Raw genomic sequence first — 18,292 nt, forward strand, 5'->3', positions numbered from 1 at the left:
TCACTATTTGTATTCCATAATTGGTACTGTATTTTGTCAAAGTTCATTATAAATTTAACCACAGACTATTTTACTGATAAAAGAATCAGTGGGTGAATAGCTGGGGGCACAATCTTTGTTTTTATTATTATAACTAGGGTCTGGTAGTTAATTTTCATCTCTCATTCTACACCTAATTTTTGAGCATATTTTTTAATCAAAATGTAATATGTTTTGCAGGGTGATCCAGGCCCTCAAGGCATTCCTGGGAAAGATGGACCAGCAGGTCTTCGTGGCTTCCCTGGAGAGAGAGGCCTTCCAGGTGCTCAGGTATGATATAAGCACTAGAGCAATTGCCATGATATTTCTAAATATAAGAAACAATGTATTAACTCCTTTATTTCATTGTCTTCTACTGTGCTTAAAATAAAAGCAATAAGAGAACAGAGAAAAATATAATTGGCTAGATAAGAAGTAAGGAATTTATTCAGGTCTGTTTCTTTGGATCTTGACATGTTTCCCATTATATGTGTTGCAAAATTACTCTTGAACTTTCCACTTTAGTAGACAAGCTTTTTTTACCCTTTCCATTTTTTAGGGTCCAGCTGGTCTGAAAGGAGGGGAAGGCCCACAGGGTCCACCTGGCCCAATGGTAAGTAAACATAATAATTCTATGGAAATATAAACAATATTACCTAATAACCATTTTTCTTCTTTAGATGCTGGGGTGTTTTCATTAACACAATCTGTAAAACGGCAGACAGATCAGACTTCTACTAAGTATCCATACTAATAAACATGCATGGATTATGGAGGTAGAGAATATCTGAAGCCTTCTGCCACTAGATTTAGTTACATTTACTTGCTGCTCAATGCTTGTCACTTATGTCAAATTGGTTTTGAGATGAGAGAGGTTTTCCACAGTGGAAAAATCCATGGATAGTGACTGATGGACTCATGCTGTTGTGGTGGGCTTGCCTAGGCTGGATGCCAGGTGCCCACCAAACTGCACTATCCCCACCCTCCTCAGCTGGACAGGAGAACACAACATACACTGAAAGGTTTTTGAGTCAAGATAAGGACAGGAAGATCAGCTACCAGTTACACCATGGACAAAACAGGCTGGGAAAATGAGTTTAATTTATTTTCAATCAAATCAGAGTAGGATAGATAAACTGTAAAGTCTGAAAACACCTTCTCCCCACCCTCCCTTCCTCCCAGGCTGAACTTTACTACTGATTTTTGTTTTATTCTGCCCCTAAGCAGTGCAGGAGGATGGAGAATGGTCCTCAGTTCATAACACATTGCCACTCCTTCCTCCACATGGGGAGGACTCCTCACACTCTTGCCCTGCTCCAGTGTGGGATCCCTTGGCTGTGAGGCAGTCCTCCGTGAAGTTGTCCAACATGAGCCCTTCCCAGGGCTGCAGTTCTTCATTAACTGCTCCAGCCTGAGTCCCCCCCCAGGGTGTAGTCCTTCGGGAGCAGGCTGCTCCAGTGTTGGTCCCCCAAGGGGTCACAAGTCCTGCCAGCAAACCTGCTCCAGTGTGGGCTCCTCCCTCCACAGGGTCACAGGTCCTGCCCGGAGCCTGCACCAGTGCAGGCTCTCCACGGGGCACGGTCTCCTTTGGGATCCACCTGCTCCAGTGTGGGGTCCTCCATGGGCTGTGAGTGGATCTCTGCTCTCCTTCTGTTGTGCATTTTTTTCCCACTTCTTAAATACATTATCCAAGAGGTTCTATCCCTGCCACTTATGGGCTCAGCCATGGCCAGCCCATCGGTCCATTTTGGAGCTGGCTGGTGAGAGCTCCACTGGACATGGGGGAAGTGGCATCTTCTCCCAGAAGTCAGCCCTGTAGTCCCCTGCTAGCAAACCCTTGCCATGCAAACCCAGTACTCCCGTGTTCCCTTTGTACAACTGTGTAAAATCATGTCATGCAGGAATTTTCATTCTTGGCATTTTAAGCTGAATAGTAGAGTATGCTTCAAATTACCTATTCTCTGTTGTCATGCTTTATGCAAAGAAGTTCTACAAGGATGCACTGGCATTCAAAACATGCTAGAGTTATTCCCAAATGTGAATTGTGTAGATTTTGACAGTCATCTTGTCAACTTATTTCTTTCATACAGTGCAATTGAGGTTAAAAAAGAAAAGAATCAATCATCACAGCTATTCATGCTAGGAAAAAAAAAAAGTAATGGAGGAGCTGAATTTCTATGTGCTTCAACAAAGCTCTCTTATGTCCTTGCAATTCATATTCAGATTAGAATTCATTAAACAAGGATAAAAATCCACACATAGTACAGTACAAGTAATACTTGGGACTTGAATTCATAAAATGAATTATTGAATTCTTAATGCCAGAAACCTGAATTTACAGTTCTTAACACTGTGAAGTATATATATATATTCCCAAAAGGTACCAAAACAAAGAATGGAATGGAATGGAATGGAATGGAATGGAATCTAGCAGGGAGAGTCAAAAGGGATATCATCTTACCCATCTGAAGAACCTGAAATGTTAAAAGAAAAGATGAATCAAAGTCAAGAAGGCATAGACCAGAATAGTCTCTTCAATCTAAAGGTCCTGTCTTGATTTTTTGTTGAAGGAGCCCTTAAGGCTGGACTGACCTCTCAAGTAGATGGTTCAGGTGCAGTGACCCAGAGCCCTTCTGAGCATGCACAGAGCAGCCAGCACAGGCAAAGCTGACGTGTGACACAGCCCCCTTTGCCAGCCAGCACTGTTCACACAGGAGCTGTGCCACTCCTGTCATGGTCCTCAGAAAGACACATCACACAAGATGTGAGGCAAAAGTACACACCTTATTTAGTGATAGCTGTGTGTATTCTGAAATATGTATGTTTGAATTGAAACTCAGATGATCCATGTTTTTCTAATTCTTACAGGGTGTATATAAGTTAGTGTTTTAGCTGAGAACATCAGGACTTTTTTGAGGAGGATCTCTCAATTATCCCCATTTATGATCCTTCAGTTTCAAATGACGGAGCTCTCTCAGAGCTCATGAATAGGATTCCTTTCATGTGAAATTAAATTGGTAGAGAAAATCCAGGAGCACTATTAATGCTCCCCAGCTAATGGGAGTTCAGTGCCAGGCTGAAATCATCATTAATTTTAGTCCAGAAACACACAAAGTATGGGTATCAGGAGCACACTACCAAGGAATTCAGTTCATAGACCCATCCCTGTTGGGGCCACCCTTCCTGCTGAGGTAAACAGTCATAGAAAGAAACCCTTAGGAGGCTGAGGATTTTTTGCATATAGTTTTTCCAGTCTTTAAGAAATACAGGTAGTGGTAGCAGGAGTTGAGAGTTTGAAGGGCAAAATTTTTAATTGCTTTAAATATATTTGAGCTCATTGTAGTGCAAGCGGGTCACTTGAGGTACAAAGAGGACCAAGTTGCCCTTAAAGTATTCCAAGTCCTCAGTAGGATTTTTATCTGTTTTATCTTTAATTACTAATTTGTTATCTCAAAACAGTATTCAGTGAAAAAAAAGGTGTATAGGTGCCCTTAATACTGAGTTTCTGTGCACCTTCAAGCACCACAGTTAAGCCACAACTGCTTGCTTTTTTTCACAGAAGCTCACAGCAGATCATAAGCATCAAATACTCTGAAAATATTTATCCCATCTATTTTTAGCCAACAGTGGGTACACACAGAAGTGTAATTGTAGTGGAGTCTTCATTTGCCATCTATAATAGGAAGAGAATCCATGCCACTGGCTGACTTTCCTGTGATTTCCTGCCAATTCCAATTGTTTCTAGCTAGCATATATAGTCAATTATAAGCTTTGTTTGGCTGGTGCATACATCTGCAAGCATACCAAACAAATGACTGCTCCAAATACTGTGCATATGCCAATTATTCTGTTTAGAGGGATTTGGACAAAAGAAAGAGATGCATGAATGCATGTCAGAGCAAGAGGGGGTTCTGCAGGATTGAGGGGGGGTATTTTCATGGTTTGGGGTTTTTTTGGAAGGGGGTTGTTTTTTTTGTTATTGTGGGGAGGGGGTGTGAGATTTTTAACAGTTCTCTTTTATCTGCTCTCTTTGTTGCTTCTGTTTGTTTTCTTCCCTTCTTCTACTACCGTGTGGAATGCTGAATGCTAATGAGAGAAAGCTCTTTGGAATGTCAAGCAGTCATTTTTCATTTGTTCATTTAGGAATAGGATGCTCAAATTAGACTCAGAATAAGCCAGCTGTAGGCTACCCAATTATCAGTACTAAACTATCTAGAGCTATCTTCATCTATCTGACAACATTTTACAGTCATGGGGACATTCACTTGTTGAGCATTTTGTTAACCATCAGTAAAAAGTATTGCTACTACTATGCAATGTATACAATAGCTGTCATTACATATCTCCTCACAGGAAGTGAGATAAAACCAAGGTTGCTAATGAGTTTATAGTCTGTATAGCAGCAATACAAGACAAAACACAAACTTCCATTCTGTAGAAAAGTTTAAAGAAACCCAACAAAACAAATTAATAAAAAGATTCCATGATGTGAGTACTGCAAGACCAAAGGTTAACAGGTGGTTTCATAACATAAGGAGCTTGTTTCATGATGGGACAGATTGACCAGAGAAAAAATAAAACACAGAAAGAGAGAACAGATTTAAGAAGCTGCTTAAAATGCTCTTCTGAGTTGGGACTATAATTTACTATGTTCTCCTATGCTCAGAGGCCATTCTCTCAGAGAAAGGAGCAGTTCCTTGAAAACAGGAGGTGTAGTCCATCTTCATAACTCATGTGAAATGCAAAGATAAGTGTGAAGACTTGGCTGATTAAAAAGAGCTACTGGAAATTATGGCCTCTCTTAGTGTCTGCTGTCTGACACAGGAAAAGATCTATGAGTTATTTGGTTTTTTTCCTCTCGATTCTTACATCCTCCTGATGAGATGACCTAAAATTGTTTAGCTTATGAGAGCTGACAAGATCAGAGACCATGCTAGTATGGCTGTAGGGTGATGACCTTTTCTTGTTGAATTCACTGAAGCCTTAGGAACTAAAATAACAGAAATAGGACAGAAACTTAGGCAGCCTCCCAGACTTTAAAAAATCCCCATCACCTGGAAGGATAAAGTCATCTATGATTTCCATACAAATACTTTGAATACTCATGCAAATTTAGATCTTACTGAAATAACTTGCAAAATACTTTGAGAAACCATTCAGCACTCTTTTCTGTCACATTTATGTGGAGGGAAAAGCACCTTATTATGAAATTAGTACCATTTATGCTAATGAGGTCAGTCTAGTACAAGTATGTCATGAGTAAAAGTAAAAAAAATAGGGTCCTCATAGATGAAAGCATCTTAAAATTCCAATATCTACAAGACAGCAAATTTGATCTTGCTTAAACATGAAAAAAGGCCATTTTGAGTCTCAGTTTTACTTTTATTATTTTTATTATTTTTATTATTATTTTCTATTACTATTCTATTCTGTAATGTATCAACCTACTTTTACTGTATCAATTGGAGAAGTGAAATTACTAATCATAACTTTGAAGTGTTGCAAACTCTCTTGAAGGCATAAAGCTGAAAATTTGGGGAAATATTTGTGTACAGCAAACATTTAACAATACTCTCTTAATGCAAAAATTGTAAATTATTTAAAAGACAGAAAACAAAGATACAATTTTAGTGATTTTCAATACATAGTACATGTTGTTTCACCCTTAATTTTTAATATTAGATTTTTAACTTTTTCTGTACTTATCTAAAGATGCCTGTACATTAAAAAACCTCCTCTGTAGAACACACTAAATTAGTCACTATACTTGAATGTATTTTTACAGAGGTCAACTGAAATGCAGAAATGTGATCATCACAGCAGTAAACAGCACAAAGGTTTACTAAAAATTTTGGTTTTGGTGTGGCTTAGTTGTGTATTTTGATATGGTGAATCTTCTTTCATCAAAGTAGTATGTTAATATATTTTGAAAACATAGAGGGAAGTAAGTTCTTGAAAAGAGTCTGGTTTTAAGGACACTCTCATTATGATGAACAAATACAGGAAGTGGTATTTACAAAAAATAAAATTAATGTTGTATGAACTGTATCAAGTATGAATTTCAAGTTGGTCCTTCCAGCCTTTTTTCTTTACTTGCACACATGATGGATGCGTAACCCTCAACCAGCTGAACTTGCATTGATGAGCAGCTTTTCTGCTGACTTGCCTCATGAAAACCACCAGCATTCCCAGGGCTCTCAGAATTCCTTTGTCCTTTTGTTCCTTTATACTCTGTCTTTTTCCAGGGCTCGCCAGGAGAGCGCGGAGCCGCGGGCACCGCTGGCCCCATTGGGCTGCCAGGCCGTCCTGGTCCTCAGGGGCCTCCAGGCCCCGCCGGAGAGAAGGGTGCTCCCGTGAGTAACCACAGTCCCATGAAACTATCCCAGCACATGCTTTTCATTCCAGAATGCTACTTGCTCCCACTCCGTTCAACATGTATTCTCAGAATACCCAACCTACTCATTTTAGATTTACAAATACGTACATAGTAAAATATAGTAAAAATGCAGCAAACCCCGGATGTGGGGAATTAATGATGATGTCTGGCTCCAGACCAGAAGGCTGAAGGAAGCTTTATTAAAACTATACTATATTGCATTAATACACTATTTAAAGAGATACTATACTATTCTACATACTTACTTCTTACTTACCTATCAACTAACTAACTTGTGACTCTCTGCTGAGAGTCCAAGCCACAGCTGGATCCCATTGGTCACTGAACCCAAACAACCTTCACCAGAATCCAACCCAGCAATCACTGCAGGTAAACAATCTCCATACCACATTCCACATGGGGAAAACAAAGGAGCAGAGATAAAGATTGTTTTATCTTTTTCTCTCTGTGCTTCTCCAAGAAATCCTGAGACAGAATTATGTCTCTCTGTCCAGAGAATGTGAATGTCACAGTAAAACATTTCTCATTGTGCTCTCTAAGACCAGGAAGGGTTAAAACTGTTGTTATCACAGCAGGGAGTGGATAGAAATCAGTCTTTCATTAAAACTTTGTACACAGCCACTCTGCATTAGAGTACAAGTGTATTTGACATCAGCTTCCATTTTTACTTCATATCATTCTCTTATACATTCTCTTCCCTTGATAATTTTCTTTCTGTTGTGGTGTTTTCTGTTTTGTTGGGTTTTTTGTTTTTTTTTTTTGGAGGGGGGTGGATGCTTTAATTTTGTATTGGTATTGGGACTCCCTGTACTGAAGTTTTCATTACTCTCCTGTGATAATGTGGATTGTTTCATTTTCTTCAAAACCAGGGTGAAAAAGGTCCCCAAGGTCCAGCTGGACGTGATGGAATACAGGGTCCTGTAGGACTTCCTGGTCCTGCTGGTCCTAGTGGTTCTCCTGGAGAAGATGGCGACAAGGTGAATCATAATTGGCATCTGGGAGAAGATCTGTCAGTTCAGCTGTCTGTAGCTTTCCTCAGAATAAATAGGGTGACAAAGCAACAAATCTTATCCCTGCCTTCCCCAAATTCCCTCTGCCTACTGCAAAAAACACCTAAAAACCTCTTCTATAACCAAATGTATGAGGGACAGGTGCCATGGGACACTGGGATATTTGTTAAGGAGCTAGTAGAATTACATTTATCCTGGCAAAGAAACGAGGATGAAAGTGTGGCAAAATAAGGCAAATTATGCCAAAATTTATTTTTGCCTATTTTAGGAACTTTGATTACTGAATGAGTAAGATTAAATGTCTTCAGTAATATACAGGGATTCAAAACCACCAGAGGTTGTGCTGGTAGGTTGAGGGTGTCAAAATAATTATGTTCACAGCAGAGATATTCTGTTGACATCTGGCAGAATTTAAAATATGACACCTTTCGGGATCATCTGGTGTGGTTGCTTGACCCAGCACTTCTCTGTTAGTTAGCACAGGGTAAAGGTAAAGCTTTCAACATTCATTTTTGTGATGCATGAGTGTTATTTATCCCACAGACAGTATTTTCTGCGATTTAATTTAATTGTCTTTAATTATTGTATAAAGAAAACATTCTTTTCCAATGTGATTTCTTAGTGATTTGAATAATTTTGAAGTTTTGAAATACTGTAGACTCCAGTGAGAAGCAGTAGTTCAGTTATAAACAGATACATGAGTCTGTAAGTCAGGGTACTTTCATTATAAGTTCATATTGAAGATGACATAAGCAACATAATTTCCTTTATTTAGAGCTCAGCAGCATTATACTTCAAAGCCAGGTCTTGTTGCCCTTTTCAATTCAGCAATCAATATCTGGATTAATATGACATATTATTGATCACTGCAGAATTGCTCCCTTTAGGCTTTCACTTGAAGCAGCAGCATAAAGCATAGAATAATCATATCAAAGGGAACATTTAGAGACACTGTGATACTGACTTCAGCTAAGTGTGAAGGAGACCATTTTAAACAAGTTTAACTTTTAACTTTCCATTACAGGGTGAAATTGGTGAACCAGGTCAGAAAGGTAGTAAAGGTGACAAAGGAGAAAACGTGAGTAGCAAAATCCTTTGTGCATTACATATATTCTTTATAAATAAAGGGTATTCATGCATGAAGTATGCAGGTAGCTTTGCTACATAAATGAGCAGAAAAAAAAGACAGACTCCTAAAATGTTCCTTCAAAATAATGTTCTTTTACTGCAATACTAGAGGTTTGTACTTACAGATCCAGGCATGTATTTATTATTCCTCATATTCCTAGAGCTTACAGAATCATTACAAAATACAAACTACATTCTTAAACACCCTTCCTGTATCACTGAAATTCCTTCATTCTGTATTTGAACTGGAGAGACCAAGAATTCCCATACATTCTCTTACTGTGTGAACATACCCAGCTTTGGCTTCCTAGCCATGAGGATGACAAGTATGGAGACTCAGTAGAGGAATCTACTAAGGTAGTTTTAAAATTTGTAAAGGATATATAATTCTTGGGGAGCACAATTAACTGATGGCAGATGAAATGGCTTATACAAGTTTTCATATATTATCATTAGGCCTATTAGTGAACCTAGGACTAATCAGGTTTCTACTGTTTTGATTTGACATTTTTCTATCTTCAAAAAAGTTCAAGCACTTCCTTTTTTTATTTAGGCCAGACATATAAAATTAAGCTTTTTCACTGTGAAATGTGAAGCTAGAAAGAATAAAACTAGCATTTATTTATTTCTGTTTGATTGTGGTTTCTTTCCTAAAAATTCAAAATGGTATCTTTTCACTTCTGTTCAATTTCAAGATAAACTGGCACTTTACTTGAATTTATTTTTTTTCCTTAAGAAAAAATTGAGAACTAATGGCAGAAAGATCCCCTTTATTGTTATATTTCAACACTATTCAGAGTTAGCAAAGCTCTGAACTCAGTACCAGGGTATTCATGACTAAGTATCTTTGTCATATATATGACAAAGAAAACAGTGTGATTTTTGACATTAACAAGTTACAGAACAGTATATTACTTTAAAAATTACACCAAATTTATGGCCTACATATTATCATATGTTTCTGTGAGGATATGTACATACTCAAGCAAATCACAGTACATAGAATTACAGAATCATAGAATGGCTTGGGCTGGAAATGAAATTTAGGATCAGCTAGTTCCAACCTCTGATCAGGCTTTGCATGTGGTCACAGGCATATCCTATTTTCCCCTTTGCCATGCCTCTTCATTAGAAATGCTTTGCATCAGAGAAATTCAGGGAAAAAAACACAAGCTGCACTCTTCTGGTTCAGATAATTTTAGCAGAGCTAATTATGCTGAGCATTAGACTGTGACCACAGTTCCCATTGTGAGTACTGATGCATTTGGGCCTGTTCTGGCAGACCTGCTTTACAAATAAAATGTCTGCAGCATTATCATTTGAGAATGTATCCTGGACTCCCAGTCTCAAGGTTTAATGCATTTGAGAATATTACACATTTTTCTTGAAATACAGGATTCAGTGTTGAGGCCTTAGTTGAAGTGAATGTACCTCCAGTTGAAATCACATGCCTTGAATCTATTTGCCCTCAACTGCAGTCATTCAACCCTGACAATTTCAGAATGTGTTCATTTTAAATCTGCTTTCCTTTCAACATGCTGACAGATGCCTGTTGGGGCAGGGAGAAAGGGCTTGTTGGTCACCTCTGAAAGATTCTGACGAGGAAGTACCCAGTTCTGAAATCACAGGATATAAAGAACAGATATTTACAATCTCAAACCAGCCACAAAAGGCCTTGGTGGCCATTTAGAGCCTGATCACAGCAAGGACACTGATCAAAGAACTGATTCATCTTTCCTGTTTAAGAAGAGCTGGAAAAATCTTCAATTCCCCATTGAAACTAACAAAGATTTATTTTTGTGGGTTTGAAAATACTGTGCCTAACTATGTTGGCATATTCTAGTTAAGACAGCACAATTTTGTTGTTGATGTGCTGTCCTCCCTTGAACTTCAAAATCTCCACAGTTATCACAGCTGCCTTTATTAACTGAGGATTCTCTCATGATTCTGCTCTTTCTCCATTTGCCCTCCAGAGCAATGGAAAAATGAATCTGGCCATGTGTCCAAATAACTCCTCATTAATCAATTGCAGAGTACATTCCAACAGTGCTTTACATCAAAATGGGTTTTTAAATGAGTTTAAAAATGTATAGGCTTCATTCCAGAGCCTATAAAATGAAGGAGGACATTGAAGCATCTTGAAGAGTGCAGAAAAATCCATGCATGCCAAATTCCATTCTCATGGTAACACTTCCCAGTCAGCTGGAGCATTCCTCGGAGTCCTTTCATTTAGATATGTCACCACAGAGGCTAGAGAGCTTTGTTTCATGTATTGGCATCAGGTATGGGACAAAAATAAAACTGTAAAAGAGAAGAAATACGGAGTTTGATGTTTCATTCTCCCTAGAAAATAAAATGGTCCAAAATATATATAAAATCCAGAGAAAGAAATAGACTGCAAGACTTAAGAAGTCCCTTTATTTCATTGCCCTTATAAAGGGCACAATAATCTAATTTTAGCTATAGAAAAGTCTGTAAATCCCAGCATTATTCTCCTATAAACCAGAATTTGAAGCCTAGAAGTTGCAAGCAACTTGGCATCTGAAATAGACTAGAATTTGCCAAGGCCAGGTGATGAGTTTTGTACCTTCTTAGAGTTACTCTTTCTCAGTCTACTTCCTCTGGTGTGGCAAAAACAAGACTCAAACTACTACATCCTTTACACCTCATCATAAAGTAGTATCTTGTGTCCCTGTACTCTGATAGCTTCATTGTATCACATCTGCATGACTGACTTCTCATTATGTGCAATATAACTTAGTTATTATTCTGCAGAGAGAATGAAAAAAAAAAGACATTCCTCTCAGACTGGGGTTTTTGCCCATTCCGTTGAAAAGAGACTTACTATCAAAGAAAATGTGCTCAGCAAGAACTTGCACTTTTTCATCTCTCCTGGAGGTCAAAATAAGCTTTGTGCCATTGCAAAAATAATTAGCAGTTTTATAAAAACTACTCCAAATAATAAGCACTTGAATTAAAGATAGATTTTTAGATGATGCTTTAAAGTTTGAGAGATATTTTGCTGAAATCTCATTGAAAGTTTTGATATTTTTCATTGTGAAAAAAAAAATCATTTTGTTTCCTGTTCACATGGAAATTTATTCAGAAGCATTAAAAATTAGCTTCTAACAAATGCCAATATTGTCTATTATAGGTGTGAAAATCTGAGTTTTTGTGAGGTAAATAGTTTGTACTGAATGGAAAGGACTTGTGAATGATGCTACATCTTCCATGGAGAAACATGGAAATGCTGAATAGATTGTGCTCGTGCAAGTCAGGTTTTCTCTTGTGTCTGTATTTGCTTTTAATCTCATCATTGCAGATGTCACAATCACTAACTTGTCCTTTTGGATGTGTGTTTGTTGCAGGGTCCTCCAGGTCCACCAGGTCTGCAGGGTCCTGTTGGAGCCCCAGGGATAGCTGTAAGTAGCTCATTCAGAGCCAGCCCTGCATAACTCAGCTGATACTGACTTCAACTTTGAACTGTTTGCTCCTTACTCAGGAATATATTCCAAAACACCACTAACAGTTCTGTCCCTGCCCTCTTACATGCAGTTCTTTATTGTAAACAAGCCGTGGGTGTTACTGTATGGCAGATTTACAGCAAGGCAATAATTTGACAAAATTATTAAAAATTAAATACTGTAAATAGTGAATGGGGGTCATCCTTTCAGTGAACTTGTTTGGTGGTGTGCTTGGCAGCTCATTATATATGCAGTTAAAAAATTGTGTCTTTTTTTAAAATCCACCTGATACCAAGTGAATTAATTCTTATTTTTATTTAAAAGGCTCTGAATTTTTTTACCCTGAGTATTGGTAGAACCCTGTGCTACTCATATTTACATAGGTATTCAACAGCTAGAATGTTTATGCAGATGTGATAGGGAGGGGGAATTCAGGGAACATTTCTGTGAGATATGCAGCACTAATTGACCTGTATTAAACCAGAGCACGTGCTGGTATTCTGTTTGTGAAACAGATTGCATCCAGCCAAGATGATGAACATGCATTTGTAAAGTCATTTAGTGTGATTCTGAGCCCTTTTGTAGTTGTTTCCCAGTCATTTCCATGGAGCTTTTCCTGTTGTTATCATCAGAGCTGTGATAGTTTTGCTCTTCATTGTTTCCAAACAGGGAGGTGATGGAGAGCCAGGCCCAAGAGGTCAGCAAGGGATGTTTGGGCAAAAAGGTGATGAAGGTCCTCGAGGCTTCCCTGGGCCCCCAGGCCCTATTGGCTTACAGGTAAATTCCTTTATTATTTTACTTTATATCTGTAAAACAAGATGTAACAGAAAAAGTGTAAGAACACTGATTTCTGTGTCAAAAACTGAATGACTACTGTCTTCTATTAAATAAATGATAGCATCAGTTAATTAGGACTGAAAGATCCCATATTGATGGGGTTCATGCATAAACAACAGATTTAATGCAGCAGGACTTAAATATATATATCAGAGCATAAATTATCCAGACTCCCACCTCAGGTCTGGATAATCCTGGCAGTATTTTTAAAATCATCCAGTTTAGCATTTGTGTGTGTGTTTTTGTTTTTGTTTTTTTTTTTCCAGCCCAAATTTATTATGTCACCTAGTTTAAGCATCCTAGGACTACCTATACATTCACTGTAATATGAAAAGCTCCCTTCCTTTTCTTTCCATTTTAATGCAAATAGGTCTTTTTCTTCTTGTTCGATCATCCTGCCCCCTCCCAAGTTCACAAGTTTGATGTGTAGATCTGATTTACATTGTTTCATATTGATTTATAACTAATCATTCCAGGGACCCTACTTACAGTATTCTTCCCTGTGTTTTTTAGGGTCTGCCTGGCCCACCAGGTGAAAAAGGTGAAAATGGAGATGTGGGCCCAATGGTAAGACTTCTTCCCCACTGGTCACTCTAAAGGACATAAATATTCTCCATATATTATTGTCTTTTCTCTATAGCTCACCATTTGATAAGATATTCCTGAATTTGGTGACTGAGTATGAAACATTTTGTGTTACATAAACTCTCTCTGGGATTTTTTTTGCTTTCCCACATCTATCCCCTCATCATTAATATTGAGATTTATGTAACATGAGAAAATACTGAAAAATAGATAGCAAAGCAGATGCTCCGTGTGACTGAGACAGTCCAGTGACAATCAGGTTCAGAAAAGAAAGAGGAAAAAGTAGATACCACTGCACCAGAGAGTCTGGAGCTGCCTTCCTGAAGTTCAGGCCATTGTTATTAACATACAGTGTCAGGTACTTGAAGGCCAGAAGATGGTAAACACTGCTTGGCTCTGTTTGCTTTCCCTGGGCGATGCATTTTCCAGCTGTTTCTCCTGCTGACAGAATGCCTCGTGGGCTGTTCCTGACTCCCATGCAAGCTCTCCAGTGCATACATTTGCCTCCAGCACCTTGTGCCAAGTCTGGATGCTTCTCTCCTGCCCATCTGTAGGCACCATGGTGCAGCTCTGCCCCAGGGCTGTCACAGACACTTGAACTGGTCCAGGTCTCTGTCAGTGGGATGGGCATGCAGGGAACCTGTAGGGAAAGAACCAATCCTCAGGGGGTCCTACGCATCAGGTCATGTCCATGTCAGGTACTGTGTGGCACAGCCTGCGTCTCCTGTCACCCTTTGAACTCATCCAGCAGGCAGCAATCTGGCCCTACTGTTCCTGTTGCATGGTGAAGATTAAAAGCCCTCTACAGATTGAGTATATTATTTTTCATTGGACAGAAACTCTTCGTGATTGTAACTATATCTGTTCTATGATTCTGTCACATCACATTGTCTCTTTGATACAGGGTCCACCTGGCCCACCAGGTCCGAGAGGTCCCCAGGGTCCTAATGGAGCTGATGTAAGAATCAATCTAATTTTTGTCTTGCTAACTGAGCAATAAGCACCCTATTTTGGATAACAATATTTTGGATAACAAAAATCTTTTATCACTGTAGGGTCCTCAAGGTCCCCCAGGCTCAATCGGCTCTGTTGGAGGTGTTGGTGAAAAGGTGAGTGTGGATGGAAACCCCCAAGGAAGAGAACACATTGGAATAAGAATGCTATATGACATTCATTCATTAAAATTCTTTTCATTGCTATTTTCAGTTCTCTGTTGAGAAAATTTTCTGCCAGGACATGGAATGAGTTTGTTTGGGATTGGTTACTTTCATATTTTACCCAAGGAACATGCCAGATTGTATCCTCCTTATTCTTAAAGGAAGGATGAGGTATGCAGGGATATAAGGGGTTTTTTTTCAGTGATTTATTTGAAGCAATAGAGTAAACTATTATATAGTGCTGAGCAAGCAGAAAGTTCAAAAGAGAGTCTTAAAATGCTTGTTGATGTTTATTTTCTCAAGCTACATGACCTCAACCACATCACCTACGTAAGCCTAAAAGCCTTTTGCTGTAATGTTATAGATTTAACATTAATTTTTTTCCTGAATTTTGGAATGGGAAAGAAGATTCTGAGTGAAGCATAAGATGGAGGAAACAAAATAGAAATATATTCCAGGCCAATATATAAATTACTTATTGAGAAACTATGTAGATTGCTCTTGAGTATTTAATGATTTGTCACAGAGTATCACATATGTTCAAAGAAACACCAGTGTCAGTGAATCCTAGAAAAGACATCTCTAGGAATGTCAGTATTGGTAGTCTTTCAGAACGCTTTCCATATTTTTAACTTTTCAGAACATGAAGCAAGATTTCCCTTTTTCTAACTAATACAGCCTTTTAAAAGAATCTTCAGGTGTTTCATGTTTTTTTTTCCTACATGCCCATCAACTAAATCACTTACCAGTGCTCTGGGATGTGGAGAAGAGCGTACTTGAAGAATATAATATAATATAATATAATATAATATAATATAATATAATATAATATAATATAATATAATATAATATAATATAATATAATATAATATAATATAATATAATATAATATAATATAATATAATATAATATAATATAATATAATATAATATAATATAATATAATATAATATAATATAATATAATATAATATAATATAATATAATAAATATATTTGGTTTGATGGAGAAATCATCTTTTGTCTCCCTTACTGTCCTTTGAGACCAGAGGGTACTGAGCTCAAACAGATGTCATTGTGGCAAGCTGGCAGTGCTTCACTGCAGTGCTTCTTTCTCAGGATGTGGCTCTGAGCATCAGCTCACCTCTTGGGAACAGCAGCATTCTGGTGTTTTCAATCTTTTTTCCCCAAAATTTCACAAGACACACAAAACACAATGCGCTCCTGCTCGACTGCATTATTAACAAGGATATTCCTTCTAATGTCCCAAGTTCATGACATTGTTCATCCAGCTTAGACTCATGAAAGGCTGCAGGATTTGTTTTTTTCTCTCTGGGAAGAGTACCAAAAATGTGACGCAATCTAGGAGTTGAGAGAAATAAAAAGTTACTGGGAAAAGAGGGTCTGTATGTCAGTGGAATACAGAAAATAATGAGAGTCTGTATGTCAGTGGAGCAGAGAAAATAATGGGCATTGTGGGAAAAAAAAATTTTCCTGTGACCACTACTGAGAAAAATGTTAATTATGAGAACATCCAGGGTAGCACCCAATTATATTCAGTACTTGAAAAAAACCCCACCTTGTAAAATATTGTGGCCCATTGAACTTAATAGGAATTTTTGCCATTGGTTTCAGTCACCTTTTTAATTTTCAGCATTTCATGATCCAATTATATTCCAGCCATTTTCTAAACACACTACCTTATATTGAACTCCTTCCTCCTTTGTTTCTCCCTGCAACTCATCTGTGTGATTTAGAATCACTATTTGTGATGATTAGGCCATGAAATTTAATTCAAGAACATGAATTCCAGACTGTTTATCACTTGGTTGTCATTTTTTATTTCCTCTAGCTTATATCCCATATTCTCTGCCTTCACAAAGAGAAGCTTCCAAATGTATTATTTTGGACATTTATATTAATTGTAATTACTTTCCTCCCTCCTCCTCAAGTTTTAGTACATGCCAGGGTATTTTCCTTGGTAGGGTATCTTTCTTCTAAATTTCAGTTCCTTTTAATGAGATTTCAAGCTGAGATATCATCAAGAGTTGTTTTTTCAGGGAGAGTTGCTGCAATGGGAGGACAGGCCATGCTTTTAAACAAAACAAGCATTTTTTCTTTTCCTTTTCTTCTCACACATTTTTCCCCCAATGTTTTTCTTATTATGTCAGCATGCTTTGGCCTCTGCACCCCTTTCAGGGAAGACACACCATACTACAGATAATTCAATACAGTGAGTGTAGAATATGGAAGAACATTCTGGCATCATCCCTGTCGCTGTTGAGGAGAGAAGTAGGTTTGCTCACTTGCATATTTTAATGGTTTGACCAGGAGATTTTTTTTCATTAATACACGGATTTCAAACCCCCCTTATCTTCTGGCAGAGATAAACAATTTTTGTCACACTTAATGCCACACATTTTTAATTAGCTTGTTGTTTCCTCTGCTCTGCATACAAGGGCCTGAATGTTCAAAGGCATCAGGGCTGCAAATGCTCCTGTAGCCCTGCATTATTAATGCTGTAACCTCCACAGAGGGCCTGGCACTCAGCAGAACCATTTAAACCCAGCTGCCACACAGGGAGCACTCACTTTCTTTTGCTTTTAATTAAGAGAAATGGAAAACCAAAATGTACCTACACATGCTTATCTCTAATTTGATATCAAAGGTCTAACATGCAGATATTCTGAACAGGCAGGAAGTTGCTCATGACTTCTCTAACCTGTGCCTTAGAATGTACATAAGAATTTACAACAGAGGGGAAGCAGATCAGATAATGTTAACCCCACACTTCCACATAACCTAATGAAATAAATTTGCCTTTCTAATTTAGATTAATTTATGATAATTGCACTGAGCACTGTGCTGTTCTTCTACCCCTTCTCCCTTCTACAGCACATTATAAACCATCAGAGTGCGAGAGCAATGCAAACCCAGTGTCTGCAGAACCTAAGCATTTGTTCTGTAGCCTCTCAGAGTTCAGACCTGGCTTACTGCATGAAAAAGTCTCGTGTTAGAAAACCATGATACTCATTAAATTTCTTCCTATTATATTGTTCTAAAAAAACTTTCCAAAGCAGTACACTAATAAGGAGTGTACTACAAGGACTGTAAACATGTGAGATCAATAGTTCCCATGCTTAATCATTGACTTATACTGCAGATAGAAGTGAGAGGACAAAATCAATTGAATATCCTGGCTCTAAGTTTGGAAACATGTTTGATACGTGTTCACAATTTTATGTGTATATATCATTTTTCCACACACGTATGTGTAGACACTGCTAAGGTACCTAATCAAGGTGTGTCTGTGACAGTTTAGGCTACCTGAATATCCATCCTGACAAATTACTTTTAATAATGATCTCCTGACTGTGATTTTTTTTTTCATCCGTCTCCATCTCTCCAACATTGTAACAAAAGCCCTCCCAGAAAACACAGCCTTTAGAATTTCTCTCAATTAAATTTAATTCTCCACAGAGCCATTATATATAACACATATGCAGGCCTATGCAAAAGGGAGTCTCTTCTAGAGCTACAATTTCTCCTTTTTTTTTTGTTTTGTGAGAATGGCAAAAAGGAGCAAAACTTACTTTTCATAACCCAGTCAGTTGCAAAGTTGCCTCTCATTGTTATAAAATGAAAGACTATGTCCCAGAATTTAACCAAAAGGTGGCAGCCTTCCATCCACTATCTCTG

The 18,292-nt window shown here is 38.0% G+C and overlaps 1 protein-coding gene across 6 annotated transcripts in view; it reads left to right on the top strand.

Annotated features, from left to right (window-relative positions):
• The window catches only part of COL11A1 (collagen type XI alpha 1 chain), a 132,188-nt gene that overhangs the window by 92,617 nt on the left and 21,279 nt on the right, over nt 1–18,292 (top strand). For all 6 annotated transcript variants that reach the window (XM_053984536.1, XM_053984533.1, XM_053984531.1 and 3 more), the window contains 10 exons: nt 220–309; nt 578–631; nt 6,264–6,371; nt 7,285–7,392; nt 8,450–8,503; nt 11,922–11,975; nt 12,687–12,794; nt 13,368–13,421; nt 14,344–14,397; nt 14,495–14,548. In XM_053984536.1, the coding sequence (XP_053840511.1) occupies nt 220–309; nt 578–631; nt 6,264–6,371; nt 7,285–7,392; nt 8,450–8,503; nt 11,922–11,975; nt 12,687–12,794; nt 13,368–13,421; nt 14,344–14,397; nt 14,495–14,548 (738 nt within the window). The remainder of the gene's footprint in view (nt 1–219; nt 310–577; nt 632–6,263; nt 6,372–7,284; nt 7,393–8,449; nt 8,504–11,921; nt 11,976–12,686; nt 12,795–13,367; nt 13,422–14,343; nt 14,398–14,494; nt 14,549–18,292) is intronic.

The sequence above is a fragment of the Vidua macroura genome, chromosome 9 (assembly GCF_024509145.1).
Source record: "Vidua macroura isolate BioBank_ID:100142 chromosome 9, ASM2450914v1, whole genome shotgun sequence".
Classification (NCBI taxonomy): Eukaryota; Metazoa; Chordata; class Aves; order Passeriformes; family Viduidae; genus Vidua; species Vidua macroura.